At 36.5% G+C, this 16,740-nt stretch overlaps 2 protein-coding genes across 2 annotated transcripts; one reads left to right on the forward strand and one right to left on the reverse strand.

The window, feature by feature from the left end:
• The first annotated feature begins 848 nt into the window (after positions 1–848).
• LOC133855010 (ethylene-responsive transcription factor CRF2) lies at positions 849–2,831 on the forward strand. The gene has a single exon (XM_062291299.1). It carries the CDS (start codon positions 1,640–1,642, stop codon positions 2,606–2,608), a length of 969 nt encoding a protein of 322 aa, XP_062147283.1. The 5' UTR covers positions 849–1,639; the 3' UTR covers positions 2,609–2,831.
• Positions 2,832–12,029: 9,198 nt separating this feature from the next.
• On the reverse strand, positions 12,030–14,986 carry LOC133853861 (umecyanin-like). Its single transcript, XM_062289886.1, has 2 exons — positions 14,800–14,986; positions 12,030–12,409 (listed from the first exon to the last, which is right to left on the reverse strand). Exons 1-2 carry the CDS (start codon positions 14,984–14,986, stop codon positions 12,030–12,032), a joined length of 567 nt encoding a protein of 188 aa, XP_062145870.1.
• Between the last annotated feature and the right edge of the window lie 1,754 nt (positions 14,987–16,740).

A 16,740-nucleotide genomic window follows, 5' to 3' on the forward strand; every position in this document is an offset into this window, starting at 1 on the left:
AGCAGTGGATTACTTGCTGGCAGAAGAAGATGAGTAAAAACCAGCCCTACGACTCATATTATTTGGCTCCAAATTCAAGGTGGCCTTAGCTGTAAAATTCACAGGCCAGTACAAAATTTTACCACGCACTGACTAAAACGCCCTAGGGAGTAAATTCAATAAGGTAAGTTTAGTGAAGAGTTGGGAGGCATATTCAATGGGCATTAATATCATTTTCACCCGAGTTTTTTTTTTTTAAATTTTTTTTTATCTGTCTTTTTCAAATGGTGGGTCTCTCTCATCTCACGTAACATGAATCTCTAATTCCAAGGACCCCCAAAAAAAAAAAAAAAAAAAAAATCCCAATTTTCCAGAACAAATCTTTTGCTGACTCGTCCTCTCCAGACTCTGGTTGGATCTTCCCTTTCACTAGCTGCCACGTGTCCCAAATATGCGGCGCCTAGAAAAATATCTCCATTCAAATGTACTGTGTGAGACAAAAGATCCTCTAAATTTTAGTTTTGAAAAGATTAATAAAGATGTTAATTTTTGTTCGATTTATTGTGTTTTATTTAAAGATAAAAATAGGATATAGTTTTCGTAAAATGAGTTGGACTGATGACAGTAAACATTTCATATTGATTAAAAGGATAACTGAAATAATATTCGAGATTTATTTCAAAAAATTGGAATGATAAAATATGATTAGTTTAAAACAAATAATATTTTAAAACCTTATTTAATCTCTTCAACAAAAGCAAAAAAGATAAATAATTGAATGGCACCAAAACCGGATTTGCCGATTACGGCTGTTTGGGATCCTATAAAACAGGTGCTATCGGTGTCCACCGCAACTGTGCTTAATTCTCTGTCGTGTCTTATCTCTCCCATTTCTCTCTCTCTCTCTCTCTCTCTCTCTGAGTTCTCAATCATTCTTTAAGAGCTACCAGAGAGTACTCTGTTTCCTAAAACTTTCAGTTTCCGATCAAGAAGAAGATCGAATTCCATAAGAGAAACATTTGAAAGGTTTCGGAAATAGCAAAGTGCATTTTCGGTGCTGACTGAAACCGGTTGAGAGAGAAAGCTTTTCGTGTGTCCCGGCCCAGATTCGAAACATTTATTCCATTTCCTTTCCCAGTAAAAGCCATTGGTCACAGGCCCTCTCTTTTCCTTTTTAGCTTTGAAAGTTTCCCAGAAATTTCCCCTTTTCTTCTTGGTCTCTCGACTCTCCCATCGCCTTCCGTAGTCTCTCTGCTTGGGGGACTCTCTGTTCCCACATTTCTCTCTCTCTCTCTCTCTCTCTCAGAGAGTCACGCTCACACTCTTTTTTCTCGGCTCCTTTATTTGTGCAACTTTCGTTGAAATTTCTCGTCCTTTAATAAAAACCCTTTTGAAGGACTATTAAAATCCATTAATGGTTGATTTCTCTCCGTTTTAAGCTTCTCTTTGACGTTGCTCTCTCTTTCTGTCTCACACAGACACACACTCACAGCTTTCTTTTACACCCATTTCTCTTTATTCTCTTCTCGTGTCTACTACTACTCTCAAAGGAATCTCAAACGCCACCTTTTTTCCCTTCCCTATTTCACTCTAACCCCACTCTCTCACTCCCTCACTCACCCACTTGGCTTTCAATGCTCTGAGCCAATTCCTCTCAAACATGAACCGTCACAGCGTTAACCTTATACCTCCCGTCAAATACACAGAGCACCATAACACTACCAAGCTTCTCAAATCCGTCCATCAAAGCCTCCCAGACGCCATGAAACGCAGAGTTGTACGGATATCAGTGACCGACGGCGACGCCACCGACTCGTCCAGCGACGAAGAAGAACAACGGCGCTTTACGCGTCAAAGGGTCAAGAAATTCGTGAACGAGATCACCATCGAGTCGTGCCCCAAAGAAAACGATGAAGGTTCCAGGAGGAGCACTGTAAGGAAGAAGAAGAGTAGTTCTCGGGCTCCGGCGAGTCGCCGGGCGATGAAGGTTTTGCCGGCGGCTAGGAAGTTCCGTGGTGTCCGGCAAAGGCCTTGGGGCAAATGGGCTGCCGAGATCAGAGACCCTCTTCGACGTGTACGGCTCTGGTTGGGCACTTACGACACGGCCGAAGAGGCCGCCATGGTCTACGACAACGCGGCCATCCAGCTGCGTGGCGCCGACGCGCTCACCAACTTCGCCACTCCGACGCCGGAGAAGATCTTCTCCGGCTACAACTCCGGCGACGAGTCTCACAGCAACCACAACCTTTGCTCTCCCACATCTGTGCTTCGGTGTCCCTCGCCTTCCAACGAGGAGGCCGAGTCGCAGAGCCCGGAAGGTACCAACAGAATCGCCGCCGAAATCGGAGACGCACGAGACGAATCCTGCGTGTCCGAGAACTTTTCGGATTTTTCGGAGTACTCAGCCTTCGACTCGTTCATACCCAACAATCTATTCGACTTCCAAAGTTCGGTACCGAATCCATTCGACGAGACGAGTTTCAGGGACAGCGTTTTCGGGGAAGAATACTGCGGCGATATGCTTCTTAGTTCTTGTGAGAATTTCGGATTCGGTTTCTCGACATTGCAAGTCGACGACTATTTCCAAGATATCGGCGATATATTCGGGTCAGACCCTCTTGTGGTTTGAGTAGAAGAATCACGATTCCATTCCTCCTCGTATTGCCAAAAGTCGGCAAATTTTGTATCGGCGGGAATGAAAAATATCGGATTTTTTTTGTTTTCAGTTTTGGTATTTTGTTTTTGTTTTTGTTTTTTTTGTATTATTCATGTGGTTAATTATTATATTATTTTATTTAATATCAATTAAAAAAATGTCCGTTACAGTAACGGTGACGGACTGAGTTTGGGTTCGTGTTCCTTGTTTTGTTCCATTCTTGTGGTTACGTTTGCAAAGGCACGTGTGAGAAGCACGTGAGAAGGCACGCTTTAGAAATGAATTGAAATATAAATACACATGCTGTGTAGATGCGCTGGAGAAGGTGAGGTTTTTGAGTCTTCCTAAATGGGGTTTGACGATTATTTGGTGCACTGTGCCCGACCAGAAATAGTATAAAGAAATTTGAGTCAGGCCACCTACAAAAAAAATAAGCTTTTATAATTGTTACACCCCCCCTACAAGGGCAGTGTTGGAAGCTAGGTTTATAGCATCAATATTGTAATTAATCGCCTTTTAATAACATTTGAAAAAATGAATTAAATTTAAAATTATTTTATAAACTCCCACGTCAATTTATTGAATTCGGAACTGGCTGCAACACATAATATAAACGGTGTACATGGCTAAATACAAATGATACTAATTAGCCGGGTTGAAACTTCAAATTTTATCGCTTTTATATAAAAATAAATTCAAATTTAAAGTATTATATATTATACTTTATATAATATATTTCCAGTTACGAGGACATAATTGTGAGCATTGCTAGAGACATAGAAAGTTCCCAAATGATAGCCAAAAAGGAAGACTATAGATAGTTTTGTTACTTATTTTATTAAAAAAAAAAAATGTATAAATATTCACCATGATGTAATTAAACATTTGCACACATAAATGCTTAATTTTCTCTAAAGTAAATAAAATTAAACAAAATTAACCAAATAAATTAAAAGAACTTTTTGGAAAGAATAATAAAGACTTTGCCTTATGATGTTGTTTGGCACCAAAAGATTGAAAACAATTATAGGAGTAATTAGCATATATATATATATATATAGCTTCACACTGTTTTCCTCGTACCTATACATGCAAGGCCCCAATTTGGAAACCAAATTCCCTCTTATTTTATTTTTATTTCCCTAAAAAAATGTAACGAGAAACAAAAATTATACAAATTCATCCCCCAATCTATTTTTTATTCATCTCATTTCCAAATTCGCTATTGAATTTATAGGATTCACATTGGGTCCAACAAATTTAATAACAAATTTAAAACTTTATTGTACGAAGATGTATATGAGATGATTAGTGAATAGATGTCTACCATGTCCCAAAGAGCTAGAAAACAAGTTATAAGAGTTGTTCCAGTTGAATAAGAGGAAAAAAAACAAATAACATTTCTTTTTAAAAAACATATGGATAAAGTTGGACGGAAGTTGGACAACAGCATTTCTTAACCCTCAAAAAAACAATATCTGAAATAATTACGGAGTAGGCACGTGGCAGGATATAGTGATGTTGGATTTGGAATTCTGAGAAGCAGAGCATCAGTTATTGCCTTTACGTAAAAATGTGAATCAGAAATTGATATTTATTTATTTTTTTTGTTTTTTTTTCAGAAATTGATATTTTTGTTCCCTCAACGATGTTCAAGGAGTCGATAAGCCACGTTTGGGTGCCCCACAGTCAGAGCGTGTACAGTGCTTAAAAGCTTGAAAAAGCAGGTTTGACTGGGCTTTTAAAGCTTTTGGGCATGCGATGAGAACTGAGAAGGAGCGTCCATTGGGCTCTAAAGCTGGAGCTTTGATTTGCCGGGCATGGAAAGGAGAGACCCACGCGCCTCTCTGCTCTCTAGTCTCACACATGCCCACTCATCCCCACGTACCAAAAAGGCAAAAACCAAAGAAAAAGGAAAAAAAAAAAAAAGGAAAAAAAAATCCACCAAAAAATAATAAATGCTGTTTATGAATGATAATGCTAAAAAAACCAAATAAAAAAAGAAATAAAAGAGCAAATTTTATTTTTATTTTTTTCATTTTTTATTTTTTGGGTTGAAGATCCATAAAACAAACCAGTTAACTTAATTGGCCATTTAAGAATTCATTTAATTAAACCATTTGTTAAACCAAACAGAATTTGCCTTTTTTTTTTTGTTGGTAGCTATTTATTTATTTTTTTTAAAAAAAGAATTCTTAATTTTAAGGGTGTTTTATGTAATTTAGTTTCTAAATTTAGGATATTTTCATTGTTTTATGTTTTTTAAACGATTTTGACTTGGAGTTTGTAACAAAATGACTGAGTGTGACATGCGTCAATTCATAGGGGCAACTTGAAATCACATGGGTATAGTAGTTCATGGGAAAAAAATAAATTTAACAAAAAAAAAAAAAAAAAAAAGCTATGTAATTCAATTGTATTTCTATTTGATTTTCATTTAGCCTTTGTTTAAAGGGCCCGCAACATTAGAATTCACAGCAAATGCACAAAAAATTAATAACAAAAAAAAAAAAGATTAACGAAGAAAAAGAAAAAGCAAGAATCAAGATACAAGAATTTAACGTGATTTGAAAAGATTAATTACCTACGCTTATTAGCAACAACAACGATTTTTTTTTTTTTTATTCACAAGTATTAAGGAAAAATACAATGAAATTCTTTGGAATTTATCCTTCATGGGATTATATATTTATCCTTTGTTTATATATATATATATACCCTCTTTGTAAACGACATGCACGTGAAATTGTTCCATGTTTCACTCCCATGTAAGGACGCCATTAACTTTCTACCTAACATCTAAGCTTTAAGAAACATTAACATCTAAGATTTTTCCTTCCATCTTTTATTAATGTTCCATGCACTTTCTCTTTCCACCAGTTTCCTGTTTTCTGTAGCCTACCGACCTAAATTTCTCATCCTCCTCTTCTGTCATCCACGTATATCCTTTATTGTCTCCCACAATACTGCACAGATCTCCATGTTCAGTAAATTTCTGACTTACATATTATTTTTACTTCCAACTATATATATAGGCAGATGTCAGAGTCGGATTTACATTATTGAGGCCTAAATGTTGGGATCTAGAGGCCATTTTAGACCTTTAGAGAGCAGATTTGTGTTCGACAAATGCACAATATATATATATATATATATATATATATATATATATATATATATATATATATATATATATATATATATATTACCCGGCCACTTTCAAGATTTTGATAGGGACTAATTATAAAGATGATCTTTTATGTCTAATTAGGATGCAGGCACAACAAGCAATGCAAAGTGAGAGGAAATAGATCAATCTTTGCTTCAACTTTGTTATTTATTCAAACCTTTCCAACTCAAGGTGATCACTTTTGATAACTACTTTTGTACTGTATCGCAAATGACAAACACATGTATGTTAGTATGTAATTAGAGAATTTGTCAGCACTAGAAATTTTTTTAAAGAGATGTACGTACGTTTAACATTTTTTTTACAAAAATATTTTTTACAATTTTTATTACGAACTGATGTGACGATCGATAATTTAGAATAATCGTTTTCATCCATTATAAACTAGTAGCAAAAACTGCTAATATATTATCCTTAGCAGCTATCTTTGAATGACAAATGGCATGGAAAAGCAGGATCTTGTAAATAAAAGCTGGTAGCCCTCAGGCCTCACGTTAGAAAAGATGGCCACTAATTATTATGTCTTGAGAAGCACTTTTCTTCAGCATTCATAGAATTGTACGGAATATAGGGTATGGAGGAGGCCGGGTTGGGGCTAGCTTTTTCTCAGGTGGACGGTCAAGCTCTACATATGGGGGGGGCCTTCTCCTGTGTTTGTCGATCTGTTGGTAAACGTAAAACTCAACACAATCAAACTTCATGATTGTGGCCAAAGTGGGCATCGATCAGTCACAAATTCAAACCTTAAGCTTGCATACATTACTACCAGAAAAATTTGGTCTATATCCACCATAAAAAAGTCGTCGCTAATGAGTATATATATATAAAAGCAGTTATGCCTCAAAGCCGTAACTTGAAGATCTTTTGGGTCGATCAAATCTGTGAAATGGTCCCGGTTGCAAGCTGGGGTGGCAAGTGGCAACTGGCAGGGACGCGGCCACCAGATTTTGGCATATTAGTGCCCTCACTGCGCCACTGCAGCAATATCAGAAAATTATCCCGTGGCTTAGGTTTGTTGGCTCATGGTTCATCATCCGGCCAAGTGCCAAGAGCTTACTAAATTGTGTTTGAATCATATGAAGCTTTGCAGCCTACTTTTTCTGATTCCAGTCTGCTAGACAAACATGCTCTTAGAAATTAGATACAACTGTGTCTTTTTCTTTGTTTTGGTTCTGTCTATACAGTCGATTAGTTTACTATTTTCAGGTGTTTCCTAGCTAGTTACCTATATATATATATATATGCATGAATCTTTTGTGAGAAAAGCCACGGGCATGTTTGAATCGTCCGATTAATTGGTGCATGAGCATGAGGGTGTGTCTTTTTGGTAGGTCAAGGGGTGCTACTGCTAGCTAGTGTTGCAGGTTTGTTATCAGAGCAGGGCTATTTTGCAAGGCCTACAACAGGGATTCCTCAGAACTTCTCACCCCAATTGACACATAACGACAGCAACGTCGCCTTTCACTTCTGTATTCAAGTTTTTGGGTCTCCTATGACCTTCCATCAAGGTAAAGATGTTGAGTTCAAATATTTGCTGTGACGTGACAGAATAGAAAACTAACTAAATCACAATTAAGTGGAAACAGATAATCTGATCCGAACCTTCCGTTAAAGTAAAAGTCTTGAATTTAAACATTTGTTATGAATTTAAACATTTGTACGTTATGAAGAAAAAGAAAACAAACTAAACCGCAAAGGGATGGGAACAGTGAATTAAAAAGTGTATGGACGTAGAAATTTATGCTAAAGTTGACTCTTATGCCATGTGAAATCGAATAGCAGCCAGGATTGCAAATTGACAGGAACAGTGCCATTATCTGGTGGGGGAATCTAGACCGCAAGTTTGTTTGTCTAAGAAAAGGGATTTTTGTTTCATGTCTTGTGATCATCATGGGATTTGTCGATTTGACCTATATTTGTGCTGCTCTTTAAAAGCAATAGGAGGTCACGGCCGGCCGGGCCACACAGTAAGAGGATCTGGCTAGAGGTAACAGGTGTTCCCACAAGATCCCAAAACCTCTCAGATTCATTCAGGGAAAAAGAACAACACAGAAGATCTTCTTTGTTATTCGCCAGCCACGAACACTCAATCACCGGCGTACACGTGATTTCAGGTTAACGGTTTTTCTTTCACCTCGAGCAGTGCAACTTTGCAACTGGGCCTTCTGGGCCCACTGGTCCCCACGTCACATCCAGCTGAACCATCACTGTATCGAATGAGGTATGATTGTGATTGCGGTCCCACCTAATATCTCCTCCGGTGCTGACGTGGACTTTCTTTTTTTTTTTAAAAAAAAAAAATAAAAAAATAAAAAAATAAATATAAGAGTAAAATTTTCTACCGTTTTATGGACATCCATATCAGAATATTGGCCCAATAAATGTTGGGCTACTTGTTTCTGCCCAAGTTTATTGAAGCCTGACAGAATTGCACCCATTAAACACTCTGACAAAGAGATGTGTAATTCTATATGTACATTAAGTGTTCGTATAAAAATGTGGTGACATTTAAAATTACCATTGGGCATGTGATTGATCAAATGATGATTTTGATCAAATAGTAATTTTAAAAGCTACCTCATTTTTTTATGGAAACTTGATGGATACTTAATGTATTATTAAAATTACTCTAGAGACACCAGCCCCCATTCCAAAAGAAGAAAAAAAAAGAAAAAAAAAATAGAATATGCTATGGTCATTTGTTGTTTCAATGGCATAGGGCATGCCTAAAGTTGATAGAATATGCTATGGTCATTTGTTGTTTCAATGGCATAGGGCATGCCTAAAGTTGATAGTAGCCCAATACAATTCACCCATTGAACCAGGGACAGAATCAAGGGGCCAGTCTGACCCTGATTTTGATTTTGATTTGAAATTTTTTTTTTTTAAAAAAATGGGCCTATAAATTAGGTTAGGCTTTTCATTCATGCTTTGGCCGCAGATATTAAATTCTGATGACGTCGTTGCATTGAACGCTTTCAGATACCACCCCCATTTCAAAAGAAAGAAGAAAGAAGAAAAAAGAAAAAAAATACAATACATTAACTTCGAAGGCATAGGACATGCCCTCTAAAGTTTAGGCTTCATAAAACGATCTACTTATGATGATGCCAAGCTAGCATAGGAAGTAGTTTAAGTTTAATGACCAAAACATTAATTCGTGATAATATCTTTTCTCTCTCTCTCTCTCTCTCTCTTTCTCTTCAGTTAAGATGGTAACCAAGAATGTGCATAGCAATTTGATGACCAGTTACTTGCTTCTTTTTTATGGATTCAATGAAATGGAAAAGAATCGTTTCATGGTTCAAATTTAATTTTTACAGCATCTAATAGTGTACAGACTGTCATATCATTTAAAAATTTTAAATAACGAGACAACCGAACGTTACAAGGGTCATTAAAATGGCTTGGCCGGCTGGATTGCGGCAAAATGAACATGCATTGTAATAGTATATCATATAGAATTAATGTACGTACGTTGGTTATATATATATACAGAATCCATATATATATATATATATATGCACATGAAGCAAGCGAAGAGGTATACGTTTTGTACCCAAGAGCAGCAGAAATAATAAAGAGGAGTTGGGACCATGCATATTTGTCTTGCTCATGCAGTGTTGGTGGATCAACCGACAGCAGGATTGAGAATCTGTAAGATTTTGTTAGTGATATCTATAATGTTGGGTAGGTATTGTTCATTATAAAGACATAGATATCTCATGAATTGTGATAGAGATATTAATAAAAGAGCCCCCACATTGCACCACGCACTTCTTGGGGCAAATTGTACTGCACTTTCACCTATCTCTCTAACTATTAAATGAATTAAGTCTTTCCTAGGTTTGTCCCCTCAAATAGAGTAGGATCCTCTTTAATTTAAATGAATGAGAGAGTATTCAATTCTTTATAGTATAAGGGTATTTTAGTATAAACAAATGTAAAATGACAAAATACTCCTAAATTATAAGGAATTGGATGCTCTCCTGGAAATGATCTATTTCCCCCCAAATATCATAAGAAAGAAAATTTAAAGTGCAAGTAAATGCAGTCTTGACTCTTCACTGTGACGTTTTGTTGGGCTTGTGGTCTCGCATTAAGCACGTACGATCAGCCATGCCCATTTAGTAATGATAATTTGTGTTCGGGTGTCGAGTTCGAGCCATGTAGAGATAAGGGTATAAAGCTATATAGGTCAACCATAATCCGACTAATTTAATTAAACAAACCATATTCCTAAATCCTAACCCGATAATTTCGAATTGGGTTCGTGTTGGTATCGCGGATTGTGTCAAAAATTGTTAGTTATGTGCTCATGCTTAGGCCTGTATAAAGCCGCCTCGTAACCACTAACTACTAATCACTAATCGCATTACAACTTTTGAAGACAGTTATAGAAAATGGCTAACTACCTAGGATGGGAAGGTTAGCGATAGGGGTAAGCAATTAATAACCACTAACCGCCTGTCTTTATATACAAATAATATAAATATTTATACTTTTCCTTTCGTCCTAGTTTTCTTTTTATATGGATATATGCCTTCAATTTTTGTATGTGTTATTTATTTATTTATTTTATATATATATATATATATATATATATATATATATATATATATATATATATATGCACTAAACCTTATTATTATTTTTTTAAAAAAAAACTAAAATTATTTAAAATAAGCCCAAAAGAGAGGCCTAAGGAAGGCCCAAAACACCATCAATAAGCCCCAAAGCCCCCAAAAGCCCAAATATCAAAAGCGGTTATCAATTGTCGATTACATGTTTTAATAACCACTAACCGCCTAAACAGAGCAGTTATGATTGTTAAAATTCAATAATCGCCTTAGACAGTTACGATTAATGGTTAGAGCCAATAACCACTAACCGTAACCGCTTGTACAAACTTACATGCTTTTCTCAGCTCGCTTGGCCTTGCTTACACTATTAGTTTGATGTCCAATTGTCCATATCACCTCCTAAGTTAGGTCTAGAGGCCCATGGTATGGGCTTGGTTATGAACAAAGAGGGTAACAAAGATATGGGCTTAGTAGGATCAATGTGAATCAGAACTGGGCTTCATAATTTTCTTTCTAGTCCAGCCCACCCTGAAAGATGTTTGTTTTCATTGTGTTGGGTTGGACTTAGAGGTAAAAAGAAAACTTCAGAGACAGGGGACCAGAAATTATTAGAACAACTGGCATGAATTGTTTCAGTGATACTCATGGCCATGGAAGCACAAGAGTTACTCATGAATGCAGCAAAAAACATTCTATATCTATGAGATTAAGTTGAACAGGCCAATAATCAGCACTTATTTAGTATACTACCATATCATTGTCATATAACTGGATGCTATGACAGTGAAAATAAATTTTCTTGTTTGAAAAAATAGAAGTTTGATCAAATGGCTAATTTTTACTGCCAGATTATCAAGTTGTATGAAAATCATATAACAGTCTACTAAATAGCATTACTCAACTTGAATCGTTTTGATTATACTCTTGTTAGAACAAGTGGCTCATATTCTCTTAGGCATAGAGAGTAATACGAGAGTACTCGTATATTGGTTAGTTAGCGAAGCATCGTGACACTAACGGCCTACTGGGCTTAATAGAGTTTATGTTGCCCGGGGACGATTAGGCTGTGGGGGTGAGGGGGCAACGGTCCCACAGTACGATACAAGATATTTTGAAGTTTTTCATATCTGTCCGTACTGTAGGATTTTGTTATAAATATGTTATACTAGTTGTAACCTTAAATTATTATTGAATATAACCGCACCTCTGTGGACGTAGATACATTGCCGAACCACGTAAATTTGTATCTTAGTTTTCTCTTGCTCCCTCTTTTCATTTTATATGTTTTTGTGCACGGTAACATCGTCATGGATGCACAAGAGTTACTGAATGCAGCAGAAAAACATTCTACATCAATTAGATTAAGTTGAGCAGGCAAATGATCGATCACAGGGGCTCAACAAAATTCTTAATTAGCAGGCCAGAAGACATGATCAAAAGTAGCCTTGACATCTACTACAATAAACATTTAGTTATGGTGTACGTTACTTATTTAAGTTCTGCAACAACAATAACAACAACGTTAATAGACAATGTGCAACAAACAAACAAACTCCAATTTTCAGTCCTCGATCGCAATGCACGTTGATACATTAAAAAAGGTCGGTCGACGTTATGACATTCACAACAAGAGCAAGCTGAAAGCTAATAAACCAAAAACCATGCCAAAATTTTGAACGGCGAAAGTTGCCGATGATAAGGCCGATGTTACATCGTGTGTACTTGCAGCCGGTGTAGGTGCAGCGGCCTCTTTAGAGACAAGTTTAAAAGGGAAAGCACTACCGGACGAGCCCTCCCCGGCGACGATCTTGATATGGAGCTTCTGGCCAGCCTCACAATGCTTCCCAACGCCACAGTAGTAGTAGTAGTCCCCAATCTCTCTCAGCTTCAGAATCGTTGGTCCATTGTAGTACATGTTAATCACATCCTTTTGGCCGCACGCCTCGAACTCTTCCTTTTTAACCACTACCACGTTGTTCCACCCCGGCCTGTATGGGAAAACTGCAATTTCCGGCTACTTAGTCATTGCCCTATATTTTGACGATATAGAATTACCATATAATTGGATGACGTGACAATAATATCAGCCATTGGATTATAGTTTTTTTTACGAGCCTTCATTAATTAAATGACTAATTTTTAGAATTTTGAATATGCATGGCTGTATATTTTTTGAGTAATTCAATTTAGTAAATTCTATATATACAAACCAAATGATGATATAAGGACAAATTTTTACTGCCACGTAATCTAGTTGCATGGCAATTGTATATGAGTTTATTAAGAGTAATTCTGTTCATCACCCCCATTAATCCCCACAATGCCTATGTGACGTGGCCTTCCCATTAGTAGATAAAAGGGGTGATGGGGTGATGTATAACATTATTCGTATATATAATAAATAACATTTTTTTTAAGCAAATAAGACCGTACAGAAATGGCCTATATATAATACAGCCGGTTAACCTAACAGTAAATATATATACAACAAAATAATGTGGGACAACAAGCTAATTAAAGACAATGTGGGATAATATATAATCTAATTTTTTTTTTTTTGATGAATAATATGTAATCTAATTAACAATAATAATTATCTAATTAATGTAATGAAATAATTCCATTTTTTTTTTATGAGGAATGCTAGAACTTCTTATAGTATTCGTCTGGTGTACGTCTATCTGGAATGATAAAAAAAAAATTAAAAATTTACATTCATGTTATCAAAAAGGACATAAATGTAATTTTTTTATTACATTTACGTCTTTCTAAATTGACACCAGAAGAACACTAGAAAGAACTTTAGCATTTCTATTTTTTTATACCATAAAACTAGCGGGAAGTACCAATATTCCAACCTTTAGTGGTTAAGAAGAACTTATGTTTGTTCATATGAAAACAGCAAGAGTAAATTAATTAATTACAAGCTTAATTTTCGTTTGAAATATTGGTTTTAAAAGGAAAAGGATCTCCGGACGAGCCCTCTCCCGGCCTGGACGACAGTGATGTGGAGCTTTTGGCCAGCTTCACAATGCTTCCCAACGCCACTATAATAGTAATAGTTCCCGGCCTGTGGGAGGCCGGTAATTGTCGGTCCATTCCGGTAAATGTTAACGACTTTTTTTTCAGTGCATGCGTCGAAGTCTTCCTTCTTAACCACTACCACACTGTCGTGCTCCGGCCTGTATGGGAAAACTGCAACTTCGACTACTTAGAATTTGTCGATCTGTGTTTGCGCTAAATTGCATCCCCACCCCCCCTTTTTCTTTTTCTTTTTTCTTTTTTTTTTTAATTAATTAATTAATTTATTTATATGAGATTCAAAGATTTAACTTTTCCGGCTAAATCATTAGGAATTATAGTACAAAATTCAGCACCCCATATAACTAAGAGAATACGATTAGATGTACAAACTTTAAATCTTGACTTAGAACTAGTAATTTTTGATAGGCTTGTCAATTTTGACATGACCCGCGAATTCGACATGAACACGACACGAATATAGAGGGTTTGGGTTTAGACTATAACCCGTTTATGACACGTTTATGACCTACCAACCCGTTTATGACCCTTTTACGACCCATCAACCCGTTTATAACATATTTATGACGCGATAATTATATATTGTTTTACCAAATTAGTTAAATGGGTTGACACGCTAACCCGATGGGTTGACACACCAACCAAATGAGTTGACACGACAACCCGAATTGCCAAGCCTAATTTTTGACACGCTTTGCAAACCTGACACAAAATTAATTAGTTAGGGTTGAAGGGTTTGACCCGTTTAATTAAATGAGTTTGTGGGTTAGGATTGACATGTATGCTTTTGCACCTATGTTTCGATACGACCCGAATCCGACATGCGTCATAAAGATTGATAATTTTTTACATGACCCACAAATTTGAAACGAACGATTAACACGAAATTAGCATAAATTGTTTGGTTAATGTTGACTTATATAGTCTTATAATCATGCCTTGACACGACGTCTTAAACCCGATACACAAACACAAATTATCACTCTTATCTTGACTATGAAATATATACTATCCATTTCAAATGAAATAGAGAGCATTCTTGTCCATTACAAAGAATGTTCTTTTATTTATTTATTTATTTTTTTAAATGCAATACTAAGAAAAATGGATAAAGGGAGAAATGGCATTATCAGAGTTGAATAGGAAATAATGATTTATAAGCGGAACTCCTCCCAGACAATTGCTGACCGGAAGAGGACTTGTTCTTATTTGTACAAAAATGAATTTAGACTTGTTTAACTTCTCAAAAGTTTTGAACCCCTGATCGAAGGTCCCCAAGAATAGAAACACAAAGTGTGCAGAAGAAAAGGGTGTTGGGGATTGGAAGAGGCCAAAGGCATTGAACTTACCAAGTTTGTCGCCAACACCGAAGGTTCTTGGTTTAGCCCATTCTTCGAAGAAGGTTTGGTTGAGAGGCACACGCCAGCCATGTCCTCCTCCAACAACGTGGGTCATTGCGCTTACTGAACTCATCATAAAGCTGCAGCCAACTGCTGCCAACACCAGCAAACTAAGATGCATCTTTGCCTGCTGCATTTTCGATCTTCCCTACGTACCTTGATGACCTCTTCTATTAATTATTACTACTGTTCCCAAATTTTCTGATGATCCCTTTGTACGTGTTGAAGAAGGCAAGCTTGTGTGTATATTTGCCTTGATCCCTTCAACACATGCATACGTGAGAAATAACTCTAGCTGAAATGGATCCCTCCATTTCCATTGGCATGAGGTCTGCTTTTGTGCTCGTGCATGGAAATGTGTGGTTTTCTAAGGGTGTGACAGAGTCAACACATGCTTAATAATGGGAAATTTCAGTTCAATATTTGAGATGTATCAACATTTTCATCTCTACTTTTAGAGAAGAGGAATAGTTTTTTGTTCTTGATAGGTAAGAGGAGAGGAGCGTTTTCAGCTAACAAAATTAACAATGTAGAACTGCTGTCCTGCAAGCTATTTTGGGAAATATTAGCTATGGTCGAAATTGGACAAAATAACGTAATTAAGTAGACTTCCTGCTAATTAAGCCTATTTATTTATTTATTTAACCAATTACTAACTTGTTCACCTAGCGGCTCAATCCACCTCCTATTGTGTTATTGTTAGGGTAGAACGTTTTTTTAGCTATTATTTAATTCAAATGAGTTTTGAAGGGATGGAGTAATTTTGTTTTCAAGAAATTTAGTCCCCATTATCCAATCATCATAAGCCTCTCTCTTGGTGGATTTTTCAAATTAACAACAGAGGCAAAGGTGTAGTAAAAGGGGCTTTAAATTTGAAGTGAGTTGAGTGTTAGACTACAGATGAGAGTGTAGAAAAAAAATTTAAATAAGCTTGGAGAATTGATGCGAATGGCCGGGTTGAAGAAAGTTTTGCCTCATATTGTCTCTCAAAATCATAGTGCTTTTATCCCCCAAGAGGCTAATATTTGATAATACCTTGGTGTTCTATGAGGCTGTTCACACCACGAATGCGCGGATGAAGGAGAAAGAAGGATATATGGCTCTCAAACTAGACATGAATAAGGCGTATAACATGGTAGAATGAGATTTTTTGGAAGCAACAATGAGAAAGATTGACTTTCCAGAAAGGTGGACATAGTTGATTAATTAGGTCGGTGACCTATTCTGTTCTAATTAATGGCCAACCTTAGGGATCATAACTCCATCGAGACAACTGATACAAGGTGCCCAGTATCACCTTATTTGTTTTTCTTATGTGTGGAAGGTACATCTTTGAGTTCTCTTCTTCAGAGGGTGGAGCGGGATAAATTGATCACAAAAGTACCTATACTGAGGGGTGAGACAAGATTGAATCACCTATTTTTCGCTGATGACAACCAACTTTTTTTATAAAGTAAAAACCCTGGAATGAGGTAGATCTAATACAGAGATTATTGGATGTTTATGAAAAGGTGTCGGGACAAAAATTAATTAAACAAGGAGAAGACATCTATCTTTCCAACACAAATACAAAAAGGGAGGCAAGGGATCATATTCTGTCCAGTGGTGTAGTCAATCCATAGTTATGAGAAGTATTTGGTGCTTTTATTGAGCAAGTAAAAAACTAGATCAAACCATTAAAAACATAAAGGAGAGGATATGGAGTAGGTTCAATGGGCGGAAGGAAAAATTTCTTTCTCAAGTGGGTAAGGTAATGCTCCTAAAAGCAATTATTCAAGCCATTCCTACCTACGTACAGTATGAACGTTTTTTAAATGCCCAAGTCTCTATGTCGGGAAATCAATCCCCTTATGCTTAAGTTTTGGTGGGGCCATAAAAAAAATGAGTCGA

This window comes from Alnus glutinosa, chromosome 13, assembly GCF_958979055.1.
Source record: "Alnus glutinosa chromosome 13, dhAlnGlut1.1, whole genome shotgun sequence".
Taxonomy (NCBI): domain Eukaryota; kingdom Viridiplantae; phylum Streptophyta; class Magnoliopsida; order Fagales; family Betulaceae; genus Alnus; species Alnus glutinosa.